The sequence below is a fragment of the Oratosquilla oratoria genome, chromosome 19 (assembly GCF_046742065.1).
Source record: "Oratosquilla oratoria isolate Oo_2021 chromosome 19, ASM4674206v1, whole genome shotgun sequence".
NCBI classification, from domain to species: domain Eukaryota; kingdom Metazoa; phylum Arthropoda; class Malacostraca; order Stomatopoda; family Squillidae; genus Oratosquilla; species Oratosquilla oratoria.
The window spans coordinates 25,849,818-25,867,758 of NC_134795.1; the positions used below are offsets into that span (position 1 = coordinate 25,849,818).

General features: G+C 43.7%; 1 protein-coding gene across 2 annotated transcripts in view; it reads right to left on the reverse strand.

Annotated features, from left to right (window-relative positions):
- Window positions 1-17,535, reverse strand: part of Mct1 (Monocarboxylate transporter 1) — a 144,485-nt gene extending 126,950 nt beyond the window's left edge. For both annotated transcript variants that reach the window (XM_076202788.1, XM_076202787.1), the window contains exon 1: window positions 14,355-17,535. In XM_076202788.1, the coding sequence (XP_076058903.1) occupies window positions 14,355-14,505 (151 nt within the window). In that variant the 5' untranslated portion in view covers window positions 14,506-17,535. The remainder of the gene's footprint in view (window positions 1-14,354) is intronic.
- Window positions 17,536-17,941: the final 406 nt, after the last annotated feature.

Consider the following 17,941-nt stretch of genomic DNA (forward strand, 5'->3'; position numbering starts at 1 on the left):
CTCGAGGGTTGCTGAGGCTCCCCGGACAGGAGTCGTTACCGGCTGTCTATATTCAACTGGTTGCTGTTTGCTTCTTGTTCCTGTCTGTAGACGCGAGCATATGTTAGGCCAGGGGTAGGCAACCCTTGCCACGCGTACAAAACCTGGCATACAAATTACTTTTATCCAGCACACAAAACCCAGATCTCATCTTTAAAGGTCCAGTTACACCAAGCTACCTGTTTACGACCACCAGCGACCAGGCTGATTTGTGCTGTTCCTCTGTTTATAAAAAAGAATTCAAGACATTGCTATTGGAATGAATAACCCCCTCCTCCCCCGTCATGAAGATGAATATGAAATAGCCAAGTGGCGCTAACCATGAGAGAAACAAAAGTGTCACCGTCGAAGGTGGTCGGAAACAGGTCGTAAGCTTGGTACTGGGGCTTACACCGAGCTAGTCTGGGCCGATTCTCATGAATTTGAATAGTTGGAGGAAGACTTTGCTTGCAGCATTCTAAGAACACTTCATCAATCTATCTAACATTCGTTAAGGTTTAGCCCCTTTTCATTTTACCATTCAGTTTCTCAATAAATGACGCAAAGGTAATTTGACATTTGAAGATTGGAAAAACGAAAAATTGCAACCGACGTCGTTTCAACTCAAACGAACTCACAACGGTTGAGGCGAATCAGCCGACACTTGCTCGGTGTAAACGCAGCCTAAAATATAACTAATAAGTCTCCAACGGTATTTTTTTTTAGAAGTGCACACCTGCGCGATAGCATTAGAAAATAAATTATTAATTTCATAAATTACAATACATCAACGTAATATACATGTTTCTTGGCAGAAATAAATAACAAAAACATTGCTAAAAACAAATGTACTACCGAACGAAGATGCGTGCATAGGATCGAGACGCCATGTTGGTGTCAGTCCAATCCAGTCACTATCAGTTAGACGATGGATTTCACGTTGTGCACCGGGTGTTCTCCAACTCCAGGTGACGTTAATAAGCGCTCTTACAAACACAGTAGAGCTTCCTTGGACTTGTGAGAACACGGGCTTCTGCCGTCGTCTGGTAATTGTCCGAGGTACAAAATAATCAGGCCGTCAGCATCCGTGACGACGGCCCAGATGATCTTCAGAATTAGAGGTACTGAATTACTAAATGCAGGTTAGGTTACGTAGGTTAAGTTAGGTTAGAATAGACGAATTCATCATCCTTTCATTTCTTCGACCTCCAAAACAAACATGGCGTATCATTCAACCGCCGCGACTTCGTTCGTTAGTAATCGGTTTTAGCAACTTTTTTTGTTATTTCCACCAAGAAAAATCGCATATTACGTTGATGCATCATAATTTACAAACTTAATAAATAATTTTCTATTGCTATATCGCGTAGGTGTGCACTTCAAAATATTTACCTCTCCAACTTCTTTTGTATGACATTGGTGAAAAGAAGGGGCCACATACTCATATGCCCTATAATTTTACTCTGTTGGCATGCGAGTATATTAATTTGGCTGATTTTGGCACCCGCACTCGAAAAGGTTCTTGATCCCTTCGGGACCTACCAGAGTTTCTCCTCGATGCTCGTAGGAAATAATGTCCTTCCTTAAGTGTCATGAAATTATTTGGCGTTAGCCAGTACGGAATACTTTGCGTGAAGTTTCATCGAGCTGAATATAAAGGCCTGACAAGAGCTGAAATCAAACATACAAATCGAATTGCGGTATGAGGGTCAACAAAAATAATGTATTACATATTGTAGTAACAGAAATTAATGTTGGATTCATGCAGGATGAAATAACAGCTGAGAGAGAGGGGGGGGGGAGAGAAAGTCAAGAAAACTTCAGATAACTCAAGTAAACACAAAAGTTTAGAAGATATTTTTTTCTTTTGGAGTAGGAAAGGGGAGTTTTGTCGTATTATACATGCAAAGGTGTATATTCTACATATGTATATGCACACATCTTATGTACACATCATATATATATATATATATATATATATATAATATACACGTGTCTTGTTGCCTCCAGAGAAGTAAATCCATCCTGGTGAACTCCCTGCTCTACCCGATAGGCTTAAACCTAACTCGGATATCTCCTTTAGGTTTGTTCTCTTACACACTTCAGCCGCTGAGCCAGCCAGACGAATTCATTCAGCTTAGGGGAACCTTCTCCCAACCCACAGGGTTTGAATATATCTCTCGATTCACCCGTTGTCGTTTTACAAATTTATTCTGGCCAGCGTCAGACTGTTCTCTTCAATTGAGGGAAACCCCTTCACACTCTAGCACGACCCATGGATAGAAAGCCAAACCTGGTCCACGCATGAGGTCAACATAGACTCTGAGCCTTGGCCAGGTGACCTGAATTCCCAGTTTATTTATTTATTTATTCATTTATTTATTTATTTATATTTTTATGGGGTTGTGGGTGAAGGGAGGGGTAAAGATGAACCTCCAATAGGGGCAGAACAGGATTGTTCAGGGAAGGAAAGTGGAAGCCCTTCCTCAGACGCCCTATACGCTAAGCTTCTGTTGAGTAGGCTTACGTATGATTTAGGCAAAATATGGGTCAAGGTTTTGAGGGGGGGAGAGGGAGAGGGAGGGCGTTGTGCAATGATATCTCAGGCCATCCTGCGAGATCAAGTACTTAACGCTTAAAGTGCTGTTTTGGTTTGACATAAACGGAAAGAGGGACACATACGTACGTGCACACACACACACACGAACACACACACACACACACACACACACACACACACACACACACACACACACACACACACACACACACACACACACACACACACACACACACACACACACACACATATATATATATGGAGGGTGCTGGGTTGTTGGAGCAGGGGCCGCTGCCTCAGCGTAGGTTTGAGGCGCAGATGTCGAAACAGTAGTATGTGGAGGACAAGCGTTGGCACCTATGTGAGAAGCTACAAATTCTTCACGGATTTCCACCTTGCTTTTCTATTCCGTGTTTTCTGCTGCCTGAAGATTCTCCACGGCCTTTTCGGCGTATCCCAATTAGGTGAACACACACACACACACACACACACACACACACACACACACACACACACACACACACACACACACACACACACACACACACACACACACACACACACACACACACACACACACACACACACACTCTCTCGGTGGCGGATTGGTAAAGCACTGGCCTCACAAGCCAGAGAACCGGGGTTCGATTCCCCGGTCGGGCGGAGATAAGTTGGGTTTGTCTCCTTTCACGTGTAGCCCCTGTTCACCTAGCAGCGAGTAGGTACGGGACGTTAGTCAAGGAGTTGTGACATTGCTGTCCCGGTGTGTGGTGTGTGAGTGGTCTCAGACCTACCCAGAGATCGGCAAATAATGAGCTCTGAGCTCACTGCCGTAGGGTGGTGTCTGGCTGTCTCGACAGAGACTGCAGCAGATCCGAGGTGAATACACACACACACACACACACACACACACACACACACACACACACACACACACGTCTCAAGGGCATCAAGAAATATTTTTCTTCTGCATAGGTTTATAGACCACTGGAACAGCATAAAGTTGATGTAGTGCAAGCAAATACCATAAATGTATTTTAGGCAAAATATGACAAGCGAGGACCTGACAAGTATAACTGTTCTCATACATCACAATTAGGGGAACACACACACGCACACACACACACACACACACACACACACACACACACACACACACACACACACACACACATACACATTCCAAGACACTGTGTACTTCATAAAAATAGTCTGCTTCATGCGCGGATGTCTCCAATTGTTCGGAGATGGTAAAACTTGTTATAGAAATTAATCAGAAATTAATCTGAGTCGCTATGAGTGTTATTAAGCTAAAATACTACATGTTGAAAATAGTAGCTTGTGCTGGATATGGTTCAAACACTATTTAATACTTATTCAGTTTAGAATTTTCACCGATTCTTGAATATTCTAGTTGAAAGGTTGAACCTTTATTTTAAAGCTGGTCAACCATAACTTGCGCGTGGTTCTTTCAAAAGTATTTATTTTATTTAAAATCAAATAGAATGATACGTATGAGCAGATGCAATATTATTTATTGCAATGAATTACCAAGAACGCCATTTTTTTTTAATTTGTGGAAATTACTTTTTTTCATTGAGATTTAGTGTTTTAATTATTTCCTATTAAACTCTGAAATTTCGCATTGTGTTTGAAAAACATCGTCAGAAATGCGTGATTGGTCATGAATCAAATACCTGATAATCAATTTTGGAAGCGCTGATATGTGTCATTGTGATTTCCCTACCAAAGGACTTTAATTCAATGGCAGGTCTGGCGGTTTGTTTGAATTAAAGATATGATTTATTTTGTCAGTATCTAATTAAATAGCTAGTGTACCATATTGTACCGTAAAATGATAAAACACAGTAATAAATATAAAACATTTCATTGCAAAATACGAATAACACCTTATATTTGCGAAGTAAATATATTGACCTTGCAGGGCTGTAAGATAAAAACAGATTTATAGGTGTAGAGTACATACACAAATCAGAAGTTACAAAATTCGTAAGACATAGTCTTTACGCTATGTAATGTATATGAAACACGTCGCGTACAAAACAATATGAAATGCATGGAAGTATCAGATGCACAGCGGAGAATGCACACTGTCCACTACCCAGTACTCACTCTGAACCCCATCGGAAATGTGTGGCGCATACAGAAAAAAAAATTATACTTTATCCAGTCTTCTGTACATAGTGTGTATTTTACGACGTACAGTGTAGAGGAAACTACACAGTAAAACCCACATAGTAACTGCTCACTACCATTTGCCATCGATCGCAACTATGTAGACAAAATGACGTCACAGTTCCCCTTATTGATCGTATCGCTTTGTATAGCGGACGGGAAAGAGGAGAGAGGAGAGCTGAGAAGGAAGAGTGGAGAGTTGGGTGAAGGGAGAGTGCAGGCCAAGACGGGAGGCAACAAGGTGGATGGAGGAGAGCGGGGGAGGAATCAACGGCGGTTGGAAGAAACACGGAGGCGGACTGGCTGGAAGAAGACTGCAGCTGGGGAATGCAGGGCTTAAGGAAAACAGAGAGAAGGTGCTAGAGGAAAGCGGAATTGTGGAGTAGTCGAGAGAGGGTTAAAGGAAAATAAACACAACTACAGGAAAATGTAAGAGAGCAGCAGTAGATGATGAAGACATCAAGAGAACATGGAGACGATGGAAGAGCGACATAGACAGGGAGATGAGAGGGAAAGGAGTGAGGGCAGAATTGAAGAAAGTAAACGGACGATAGAAAAAATATATGAGGGAAGGTGGTTAATAAAGATTGAAAATATGTAAACAATTAAAGATATAAATAGATAGATAAAGACACAAGAATAAATCAACAAATAGATTAATGAAAGAATAAATATGCAAACGAACAAACAAACAAATAAATAAATACAATAAAACCGCCGACATTCCAACAGTTGGTAGGTCACGGAGGCGCTCTGAGTTCAGGTTTACCCAAGACATCGCAGGAAGTCAAAGATATTCACGAACTTCCTCAAGAAGTCAGCTACTCTTCTGATGTCGTTTTGGTCCACGCGTAACTGTTTCGCTTCTCTTAAAAAGGAACTCAACATCCTACAGGAATTTAAGTCTGCCTGTTCCTGATATTCAGATGAGGATCCGCCCACCACAGTCCCTTGGGTAGTGACTGGGGTTACGCGCTGGGTGATCTGGCCTATCGCTAATCAAGGCCACTGGGTAGTGGGTAGTGGGCCTTCATCAGGAAAGCAGGGGCCGCCAACTGGTTTGGTTGCTCCTTGCATTAATATAATGGCGAGTTTATGAAATATGAGGAAGACACCGGCAATCACGCGCGCGCGCACACACACACACACACACACACACACACACACACACACACACATACACACAAACACAGGAGCACAAGATGAAGTTGAATCTCAAGAAATTGTATCGGACATAACTATTCACTTATTGGGAAGAAAGTAACAATGTAATCCTGGTGGTGACTTTAAATGTAAAGAGTTAGTTCAGGAAGTGTAGGAAGCATGTGCAAATGAGCACTGATGTAATACTATATTACAAATGACAATGGTAAATGCAATGACTCAACGGGTTAGAACCAAAAGATGAAGAGCAGACGACACACCAGCAGGATTGAATTTCCTATTTACCAAAGAAAACAAAATAATTTATTCAAAGGAAAAAGTGAAGATGAAAGGAGATATAGAGCCAAATGGTAGAATACGCAGAACTTCGAGAAACTAAAATCCGCTGTTTTGAGGATATAAATTCGTTGAAGAAGTCAACTGAAAGAAATTTACGAACATGAGCAACGGAGAAGAATGGAAACGTCCTCTAAATTGTTTAAATTTGGACGAGGAGAAAATTGTAGTAAAAATTAGTGGAGCAAGAAATCTATAGACAAAGGATTGGTTCAATAGAACATGCAAAGGCAGCAAAAAGACAAATTAAAAAAGAGAAAGAAGCAATAGAACGCAAGAATAAAAAAAAAAAGCTGCACAAGAATCTAAAGAGAGAAAAAAAAGTAACAACGTATCTAGCTACATACCAAGGGCTTCTTCGCCCTTACAAGGGAGGTAGACAAACGAAGCACATACATACTCCCACCCATTTCTCTTCCAGTCACCACCACTCGTTTTCCTCTCCTCTTAGCTCCTCTTGGATAAAGGGTCAGCCCGCTTTATTTACGCGGCGACCCTCCCGTCTCGTTCCCTCATGCGAAATATAGAGAAGTAGGGGAGAAATCCCTTTGAGCTGCGTCAAAATATCATCCATACACAACCATTCGCAACTCACACCTATCACCTGCCTTTTCCCTGCCCACCTCAATGACATTCCCCTCTTGCTCAAAGCCCCTTTCACCCTATCCATCCACCTCATCCTCTGTCATCCCTTCAAGTTCACACTGTTCACCTCTGTTTTCCACATTTTTTCTTTCTTCTTTTTTCATCTTTTCGCTCTTCCACACTCTTTTTTCATATTTTTTTCACTCATCCTTTCCATGGAAATTAAAAAATATAGCTAACAAATATGAAAATGAACCTGAACTGTCTCATCTTCCTCAGTGGCAAATTGAGACGCGGGAGGAATTATTAGCTGAAAGTAGAAGCATATCAAGACAATACACTAGCTACAATAAGTTAACGAGAATTTCTAGTTAATTTTCAGCAAGGGAAATAACTTTATGGATGAAAACAGGGAAAGAGCAGATGAAGGATTGCAGAGAAGAACTGGCGGACAATATTCACTGCCTACTCGTGCGTTCGTTAGAAGGAATAGCGCCTCAGGATTGGAAGAAAGCCAATGTAGTACCAGTAGACAAAGGGGGAAGGGAAAGGAACCTCTGTGTCACTGACCAGCATGACAGCAAAATTGTGAGAAATTTGAGGTAGATGGATTATTTATGTCTAGAGATGCAAGAAGTTTTGGCAGATTTTAGATTAAAAAACGAAAGATCTTTTGCTCAAAGACAATGGAATAAAGCGAATCGGTAGAATTAAGTAATGAAATAAAATTCAGTAAATAAGGAGACAAAAACAATGGAAAAAATGGAAAAGTAGAGAAGTTGGGGGAAAATCTGAAACAGTTCGAAAAAAAAAATCCAGTAAGTTTTTTTTTTGTTTTTCCTCACAGCTGTAACAGTCTATCAGAAGTACAGAAGGCGAAATGTGTTAGAGAAAGTCGAATAGAGAGAAAGTGAAGGAGAAAAAAGGCAAAGAGACGAGGGGGGAGGGGAGAATGAGGACAGTCACCTCAACCATTTCCGCATTGAGAGAATTGAGTTGATTTTTCCTTTCCCTCTGACTACTGCCAAATGGTCTCATCCATTTCCGTGGATGACAACCTTCTCAAAAGGTCTCGACCAGCCCCTTGGCATTTTTATTTTTTTCTTGTTGCCTCCGATGTATTTCATTAACTTCTATAACATCTCATGAATGTACATACACGTAAGCCCCAAATTCCATAAAACAGTTTTGTCTGTCATGCCGTATAATTACATTCCTTCCTTTAATTTAACTTCTTTTATTTCGCCCTGAAGGAATTCTGGACATTCTTGCACCCACAACCACAGCGGCAACTGCAGCAGCAGCACAGGCAGCTTCATTCCATTTGCACCCCTCTGGTGTGAACTTTCATCCAAAGATTCTTTTTCCTGCAGTCCCCAAGGTCCCGCCCACATGAGTCGCCTCCACACGGCAAACTATATTAAACAAGAGGAATGCGAGCGACGTGACGCGAAGTCGTCCCTTCATTTCCCATACGTGGGACTGAGTCTGGACGCATCTTCAGCTGTGCCGTTGCCCTCCAGTTAATCACGTGTTGGAGATTCATGTGGAGTACGACCCAGTATGTGACCGGGAGACTCAACTCACTTTCGTACGCCTGCACTAGTGTTACTCATCTCTATGCAACTCTAGGCCTCATCCTCTTGGGCGGCTTTTGCAGCCCCCTGTCCATATTGATAGTAACACCCAGGAGATTCCTGTCCCGTACATAACACTTCCTTTACTCATATTTTGATTGGCCAAAGCGCTTCCACTTCCCCTTTATTTCCAAGATTAAGAACTCCTGGAGTGCCCTCCCCCCCACCCCTCTCAATCTTACATTGCCCCCACTCTTCCCATGCCTCTCTCTTCATCAATTCACTATCCGAAGTAAGGGGACCACCGTTCAAATTTCCGTTCCATTCACCGAATTTCGCTGCAACACTTCCGGCCCATTGAGCCGCCTCCGAGGCTTGGGCGTTCTCACGTCTTCATCCACGCCGGCCTCGCTCCTCCCCAACTCCTCCTGCAGCGCCTCAAACTCGTTAATCCATTGAGGCTTTCGGGGGTTAAGGTGCCTCCCAGTTGAATGGAATAGGTTGGCAGTAGCCAAAGAAAAGTCCTCAAGTGGGACGACATTTCCTAACAAGTTAATAAAAAGTAGTTTTTCACACTTGGTCAAAGTGTAAGTTTCTCTCGGCTGGCAGAAGCTGGAATGAAATCTTTGATCGCAGTGACGACATTTCTCAGCGGATGTTTATCCAGTGACTGTTTTTGTGTTTAAGTTCTGGGCGACCGATTTAATCCAGATTAAAGAAAATCCCGTGGAGTTTTGTCGAGGACCAAAAAGATGTTAATAAGAGACTTTCTCCCTGGATCCATTTGAAAGGCGACGCTTTGACACTCGCAAAACCCTCTGTGTGCAGTCACTCATGAAAGTCCATGGAGGGCTGGGTTGCTTATATATCAGCCTTACAAATCTTCACCCCTCTCTGAACACTGAGTAACCTGTCTGTCTGTATGTCCTAAACTGGCATCCGAAACGTTCATCGGGTATACACACACTCGCTGCTCTGAAGGAGTTGGAACTAATGCCAAACGAATTTATTCAATTGCGGGTTAGACTTCGTGTTGAAACGATCTGAAAGTTGTTTCAGTCCACCCTGGCCGCCCGGCGAGCGCTAGACGGTCCTGTTCGGCTGAGGTTAACCCATTCAACTCCGATGACAAGATGTCTTGTCATTTGGTCAAATCCTCGCTTCGCTGCGAGCGAAGCGAGGATTGACATATGCTGAGTAGTTCAGCATATGTGGTTACAATTACTGCAGTGCCTCGTTACTAAATTAATAAGTTAAAATGCGTAATACTTTATATAATGGATTTCGTCCAGTAGCCAACTTATGGCATCAATGGCTGCAGTGATAAGTACAGTTAGAGAAGACGAGGAAAAACAAGAAAAACGGAGTTGGTTACTCCAAGACAGGGCAGGGTCATATATCTTGATTTTTCTTCCTGATAAAATTATCGATGCAAAATTGAAAAATTGATGTCAACACATTAGATAAAAAGTCGTTCCAGGTAGGTGTAAAGGTTACGACAGTTTTCATGAGACTGATCATACGATCTTCTGCAATCGACCGGCAACAGACGCCACGACCACTTGTTGCCGACACGGGAGGCGGGGTGGGGTCGGGTGAGGTTGGGCGGCGGGAACAGCATCAGGGGAAAAAAAAGTCCGTTTGACTTGACCTAGATAGATAAGTTTCCATTCGTGTTTCCGAGATGAAATCTATTTTAAATTTTCCTCCCATCTGGAAACCAATATCTGCTCTTGAATCGAGTTCCATTCAGATCTTACTACCAAATAACCGAACTTTGTAAAGAAAGAGATACATGTAAGGGATTTATAATAAGAAAAAGTAGGGAGGGAATGGTATGCCTTTAGGAGGGGCTTTGTCTCCAAAGAACAAGGAAGATGGAGACTTTTAATGAGAGCTGGGGGAGTTGGACGAACGAGGAAAACCGAAATGGGGCCAGGGAATTGGAGATGGAGAAAGTAGAAACGAGAGGAAAAATTATATAAAAAGAGGAGTAGGAATGAGGTAGGTAGGGAGGGAAGGCTGGAGGGAGGGGGGAGGAGGAGGAGGAAAAGGAGGGGAAATGAGCAGGAGGAAGAAGCCAAGGGGGAAAAAATTAGGGATTGAGAGGAGAAAGGGGGAACGCAGCAGAAAAAAGGGAAAAGAAAAAGGGAGAATGGAAGGAGAAGGAAGGGAGATAGAGAGAAAGTGAGAGAGAGAGAGAGGAATGAGAAGGGATGAGGGAGGGAGGCACAGACAGTTTGTCTAGAGTTTGCCTAGTTTGTCAGTAGTTCTCTCTCTCTCTCTCTCTCTCTCTCTCTCTCTCTCTCTCTCTCCCTCTCTCGTAGATCCCCCCCACTTATGCACTGCCGTTCCTTAGCCCCTTCTAGATCATTTCAACATGAAATAGGACCGTTGTAGTATTCACAAACTACCACAGGTTTTCGGTTTGTTTCCTTACCTGGAAGACCTTTCTGACCCGTAGTCCTCCGGGAGCTGAGGACCTTTGGACCTCCATTGCCAAAAGCGTCTCGAAATCTATTCTCCTTTTCACGGCTGCGACGCTGACAGTACACAGTTACAATACGACATATATTAACAGCAAATCAACAGTACTATAATCAACAGAAACTTCTCTTTCTCTGCCAATGCAGGTTAAGTGACAGCGTCACAATAACGTGGAAAAGTCTGGTCATCGTGTGACAACCTTGAAACCAACAAAGTCTATTCACAGCTTGACGATACAAAAGAAATGTATATCTTAGTTTACTATCGGTGGAACCTAGTAATAGTGTTACAATAATGTGAAACACAGCCAGGTCACAGTGGAGCAATAGTTTGGTCACAATTTGAAAATATTACAAGCAACAACCTGTTCAGAGTGTGACAGTACTGTATCTAACACATTAGTGATAGTGTGACAAAACTAACCCACAGAGCCTAATAATAATGTGAAGATAATGTGACCAACAGAATAATCTAACAGGCACAGCTTAGGTACAATGGACGTAGCCTAACATAGTGTAACAACGTTGTAAGAAACAGCCTTCTGAACGAGAGTCCTTGGAATAGACTAGATTAAAAAGCCAGTAATTGCTCTCTGCCACTTATAACACGATAAAACTTTACTAAGTCTGACAGAAATGTGCTGCATTTCTTTTGCAGACACATGCACATAATGATATATTCTCGTTTCTAGCACAAACATAGACTCGTATATGTATTGATTCTAGCGAAAATAATTACGCCATGTACATATTTTTCTGTGTAAAAATAATTTATAGCATGAGTCAATTATATATTGGTTCTCGTTTTATAAAAAACACTTTCTAGCTTTATTCGACAACTTTGCCTGATATGGATTTTGTTAAACTAATAATGGTTCTATAAGTTTAATTTCCATAACTAATTAGCCATCGATCACAAAATGATATATGATTAGAATAATTATGAAAATGAGCAATGCTGAAAGGTTTTGCGAGGATAATCTATTGTTACAACATTCCGTTAACCTGTCGTTTCTACATTTATCTCATTCTTAAACCTTTATCGTGCGCTCCGATATCTTTAATCATTTATAAAAAGATATGGCATAAAAAATGCAGGATTTGTATACCCTGTCCTAAAGCCCTTAATAATGGTATCATAAAAGTCTTTTATTTTTCTCGATAAATGAAAATCTGCCATCCACACGAAATAATGCATAAACTAGGACAATATAATTTTGGGTAACTGTAGAGTTGCAGACAATGTCACAATGGCTGATTATTATTGGAGGCATGTGACACCCCGGTGCATATACTGCGCTTGTCTTATTCCGGGGTTTATGGCCTGAAAGAAGAGATCGAAGTGTCAGCCAAGCATACAGCCCTTCCCCCCTCACCTCTCCACTTATCTTTGAGACTTGACCAACTAGCAGTGGCATCAGGCCGTCACATCTACGCTATTCCCCAGCTTTCTAGAATTAATATGGTAGCAGAGAAATATGTGTGTGTGTGTGTGTGTGTTTGTGAGTGTGTGTGTGTGTGTGTGTGTGTGTGAGAGAGAGAGAGAGAGAGAGAGAGAGAGAGACAGAGAGATGAAACGTGTCAGATTTCTATGTCCGTTAAGTGCACCACCGCTCTAGCACCAGCGGCTGACCTTATTCATTTGACCAGTTTGTTGTTGTTGTTCTCGTGTTGCGCAACATGTCCGTCCTATCGTTGATTTGTCATGCGCACTTAACGCCCAGCGATAAGGGCCAACCTTGGGAGCAACTGTTACTTTTACCAAAAGGAAATACAGGAGAAGTTGCGAGTTTTGTTAGATATACGGATGAAGGAGATAAAGGGCCATTTACACGATCAAACGGTTTGCCAAACCCGGTTTGTCAAACGAGTGTTTATAGTGATGTTTGACAGTGTGAATTGGGTATTTGGTTGTCAAACACGTTTGACAAACGTATTTGACAACCGAATATCCCATTCGCAAGGTCAAAAATCACTTCAAACACTTACCATAATATATATACATACATATATATATATATATATATATATATAAATATAATTTATATATATATATATATATATATATATATATTTATAAAGAAAATACAGTGAAAGTTGTAAGAATTCATCCCGCTACCGATGGGTCGCACCACTGTGCACCCCCGTGGAACAAATGTCCCGCGTAGCATGTATTATCACGAATAAAAGAAATTGGAACAAGAACACAAAATCCATCAATATCATAAACATGCAAAAAAAAGGAAGAGTACACATTGAAATAAATAAGAAATGCAGTGTGAAAAAATGTCCCCCAAGATTGGGTATAAAAGCTGTACGACGTGGCATGCCACAACGATACGCGGAACAAAAGTCATGTAACGCATGCCACCACCGTACAGCTTTTATACCCAATCTTGGGGGACATTTTTTTCACACTGCATTTCTTATTTATTTCAATGTGTACTCTTCCTTTTTTTGCATGTTTATGATATTGATGGATTTTGTGTTCTTGTTCCAATTTCTTTTATTCGTGATAATACATGCTACGCGGGACATTTGTTGCACGGGGTTGCACAGTGGTGCGACCCATCGGTAGCGGGATGAATTCTTACAACTTTCACTGTATTTTCTTTATATATATATTTTTTTTTCTATGGTAAACTCGGTGAATGTTTTCAAGGAAGTATTGCACTGGTTATTTTACAGTTTTATTTATATTTGTTTCTCATTGGTGTTTTTGATTTGGTTTAACTGCGTTGGATTATAACGGTTACTGTGGAGACCTGTCCCAGTGTACCAAATTCCCCCTATTTATGTACATTTCCATTGCTACCACTATTACCCTGAAGACGAACCCCGCACAGGGTTCGAAACGTCGGAATAAATTGACGAACGTCTAGTCCAGCGTATACTTTCTCCCATAAAAATGGTTCCTGGACTCCAGCTATTTACGAATATATACTGTGTTTATATATATATATATATATATATATATATATATATAAATATATATATATATATATGTATGTATGTACGTATGTGTATATATATATATATATATATATATATATATATATATATTTGTATTATAATTGTGAATTATTATAAGGTCTTTCACAATGGTGACGCCATTTCAGTCAAGTAAAATTCTGAATTGGTTAACCACAAAAGAAAATTTTAGATCACGTCAATGTTGCAAAAGGGTTTATCCAGGTTGTCTTGACCTTCACGCCCTTATGATGTCCTTTCAGCTGAACAAAATTGTAAGGACAAATTCGCCACTTGAGTTTATGTTCTACATAATGCCAGTCACTTCATTTCAAGACAAAGGACTCCTCTGGTCCGGAGGTTAGACTGACAATATCACCGTACTGTGGGGTTCACGTGCCTCGTGAACGTAACACCTTTTGCACGAGCTAGGCTTACGCCGACAGAGAAGTCACCACTTACCTATCACGTGGATCATGAAGGAGGCGAAGACGACGACCCAGCCCCACCCTCCGTCAGGAGGCGTCGGAAGCCCCGGTATGCTGGTGACCTGCCCCTCCTGTTCCTCGCCCTCGCCCTTGCGCGGGGCCTCTCCCTGCTGGGGGACCGTCATTCCGAGTTCTTCTGAAGGCGTTGGAGACGCGCGAAAGATGCGGGTTTTCTCAGGCAACGCCAGTGAACTCGTGGAAACCACTTCTGCAGCGTCGGCTGCAGCCCCGCCGTCTGGCGAAGGTGTGGCGGACTCCCTAGGAGGGAAGGGAGGTCCTACGTCACTCTCGGGAGAGAGGAACGAGGACGAGGTGGAGGAGTGAGGCACGTGGAGCGACACTTTGGAGGTTGGGGGCCGAGACGGGGAAGACTTCTGTAGTCGAGCTGGTTGTTAGCGGGGGAAATCCTTTCGAGGACGACCTGCTTCGTCAGGATTCACATATATCACGTGAAAGAATCAACAAGGTTAAGTTACTCCCCGTTGCAGGAGTGGTGAAGCAGGTGGAGGAGTCTTGTCTTTCCTCCGGCTGAAGCGATTGCGTTGGACGGCAGTAGGAGCTGGAGAGAGTAGCAGCTTGTCCCCAGGATCTGCTGAAACCAAAGTCCAGCTGGACCACGTTAAGGCGTGACCTGGAGGACACGAAGTAGGACGACTTCACAACCTCGACCCAAAGATGAGCGAGGTACTGTGTGTTCCTCTTGTTGCACGCGTCACTGTCACTTCGGGCACAGATTCTCCGCCACGAAGTCCTTGAATGACTTCGAACATGCACGAAGGAACACTAAGGGGTTCCTCACTTGTACCGCACCGAAATGGTGAAGGACGAGGGTCCACGCGAAGGCATCTGCTGGCGATAAGCCAGATAGCCTTGGGTTTTCTTGGAGATAAGGAGGATAGACTAATTAAAGCCGGGCAAGACCTCGTTCTTAGAAGCAGATGTTCAGTCCCAAGATGTCAGAAACTTTATTACAATGGAACTCTCTTGAAGTCACTGTGGGTTGGTTCGAAGGAATCTGTGTAGGTGAAAAGAAAGGTAGAAGGGTATTTGGTAGTGTAATGCTGTTCACAGTCCCCCGACGTTACGGGCACTGATTACGGTGACCCTGGTCAAAAGACTCCACGTGTCTTCTGTCGTGATACACAAATCCGCCCGCGAAGAAGTGGGACGGAATGAGTCCGATAATCACTCCTCTCGACGAACAAAAGAGGCACACTGACTTTGGAGACAAACGTTTTCCAACACTTTACAAAGATGTATAAACACACCTACTCGTCCTACCAGTAGGTAACACAACTCCTTTCAACCTCTACACTACGACGAAGCCCTTAGCAGATTTCGTCTTGACTGACGCCAGACGGTTCTGAAGACAGGACCCGTGAGAAAGTAATCGTTCCACGTGCCAGGATCAACAACGTGGCGCTAGTGGTGGTGGCGGTGGTGGTGGTGGTGATAGGTACACCGGCTACCCGGCCAGCTTGTTGTTGCAGGACGCAATCAGCTGTTGTTGCGAGAGGCGATCAGCTGTTGTCTGCAGGCGCGCCAGCGTCTGGATCAGCTGTTGGCTGTGGGACGGATTCTCGCTATTGTCAATTCTGCAGCTAAAAATGATTGCCTGGATACGAGGTTCTAGGAGGTTTATGGCATATGTGTTTGGTATGTGTCCGTGAAAGTTGTTTAGGGACGTGATCAAGCTACCGTGACAAATCAACAGACATAGGTTCTTCCAAGTCTTCGGCGTGCACTGCCAACGCTGAAAATAGGTGCTCAATTTGGCATTGCCGACCAGGTGTTCTCTACGTCTAACAGGAAGTGATTCTTGGATAGATACCACGTGGCCCAGCAAAGAAAATGGATACAAAGTCTCAAAGTTCTCCGAAAACTGAGCCACAGCAGTGACTCAAGGCTTATACAGAAAATGAATTGACTAACGAGTCTTGTGACTCAAGGCTTGTGCACTGAATAAATTAACGGACGAGCGCTGGCCTAGGTGGACACAAACACCACCAGTGGGAACTGCAAAACTCACCCAAAGGTCTTGTCTTACCCTATGTCGGGCATTTGTACTTGATTATGTGCCGCAACGATTCACGGCTCGCTCGAAGTGCACCGCCGTTACAAACAGGTTTAGATCTTATATAATGCTACCCGTCCAGCCTTTCTCGGCCGCGCGATTGCACGGGCATTTACCGCTGGTCCGCGTAAACCTTCTTGGAAGTATCGACTTTTCATACGAAGATGTCTTTTTGCATACTCGATCACGAGCGTTTTGCCATTGGTTGTTTAGGTGGAATACAGACCACCCCCGTGAGACTGGAGTGGAGGGCACAGAAGGAGGAGTGGATCAGGGTGGGAGGGAGCGGGATGGTGGAAAGATGTGGCAAGCACTTAGAAACAGGAGATAACGACCCTGCTACTGCTATCTGTCCACCATTGGCTCGAGTTGCTGGGGATCACACTTCCGTGCGCACAATGTTATTGTTTACTTAAACAGAGCGCCATCTGTCGGGGCTCAGGGTGATGCCCCTGGTCGGGGTTCGGGAAGGAAGAGGGGCTTTGCAAGGCTTTCTGAGTGGCTACGTCCAGCTTGGCAGGTGTGGTGAAAGGGAAAAGGGAGAGGAGCAGCCTGATGAAGGAGAGAGATTGGATGACTTAATGCGAAGGGTTGGAAGGGCGGGTATTGGTGCTACTGCGACCGGGGATCGTGGTTAACCGCGTCGTGTGTGACGACGCATGCATCGTCGACGTGGCCGCTGTCGCCGTCGCCGTCGCCGTTGTCCCCGCCGTCGTCGTCGTCGTGTGTGGGATAGTCGTTCTCACAAAAACACAACGCCGTATTGCAAGCGGCGACCTACGCAGGTCTGCAGGCTCGAACTACACAAAGAACACTTCTCACTCGCCGCTGGCGGGAAACACCGTAACTGCAGCAGAATGCTAAGACAAAATGACGTCGTCGTCTTCATTTATATTGACTGGTCTTGTTCACGAAGGTCTGGATGGCACGCAGGTGTAGCCACCACAGGTTGACGTCGTGCAGGTGTTTTCACAGGTGCGCGGGAGGCAAAGGGGAGACCGCATGACAGACGACAGAACTTGAGAGCACGCGTAGTCCGTCCGCACGTGTTGAGGCACTCGGGCCGACTATACTCGAAGATGGTTCACCACCCCGCGCACTGCCGCCGAGCCGAAGCAGATCGGCATGGAGGGGGTGGGAGGGAGGGAGAGGGAGATGGGAATAGCACCGGCGGATGAGTAAAGGAGGGGGAGAGGAGGGAGAGCAGTGGTGGAGGAAGGTTGTGATAGAGGGTAAAGGAGGGAATGTGGGAAGGAAGCAGAAGGAAAGATAAAGAACAGAGAGTTAGAGACGATAATAACCGAGGCAAAGAGCGAAAGAGAAGGCTGAGGGGGCAGAAGGTTAAGGGACGGCTACAGTCAAGAGAAATGTGGTTATGTAACAAGAGGAGGGGTAGTATGGGGAGGGAGAGATCAGACAAAAAGCGTGAAGGAAAAACAGATACGAAGAGTGGAAAGAAAGGAAAATATGAGTGACGGGAAGTTAGG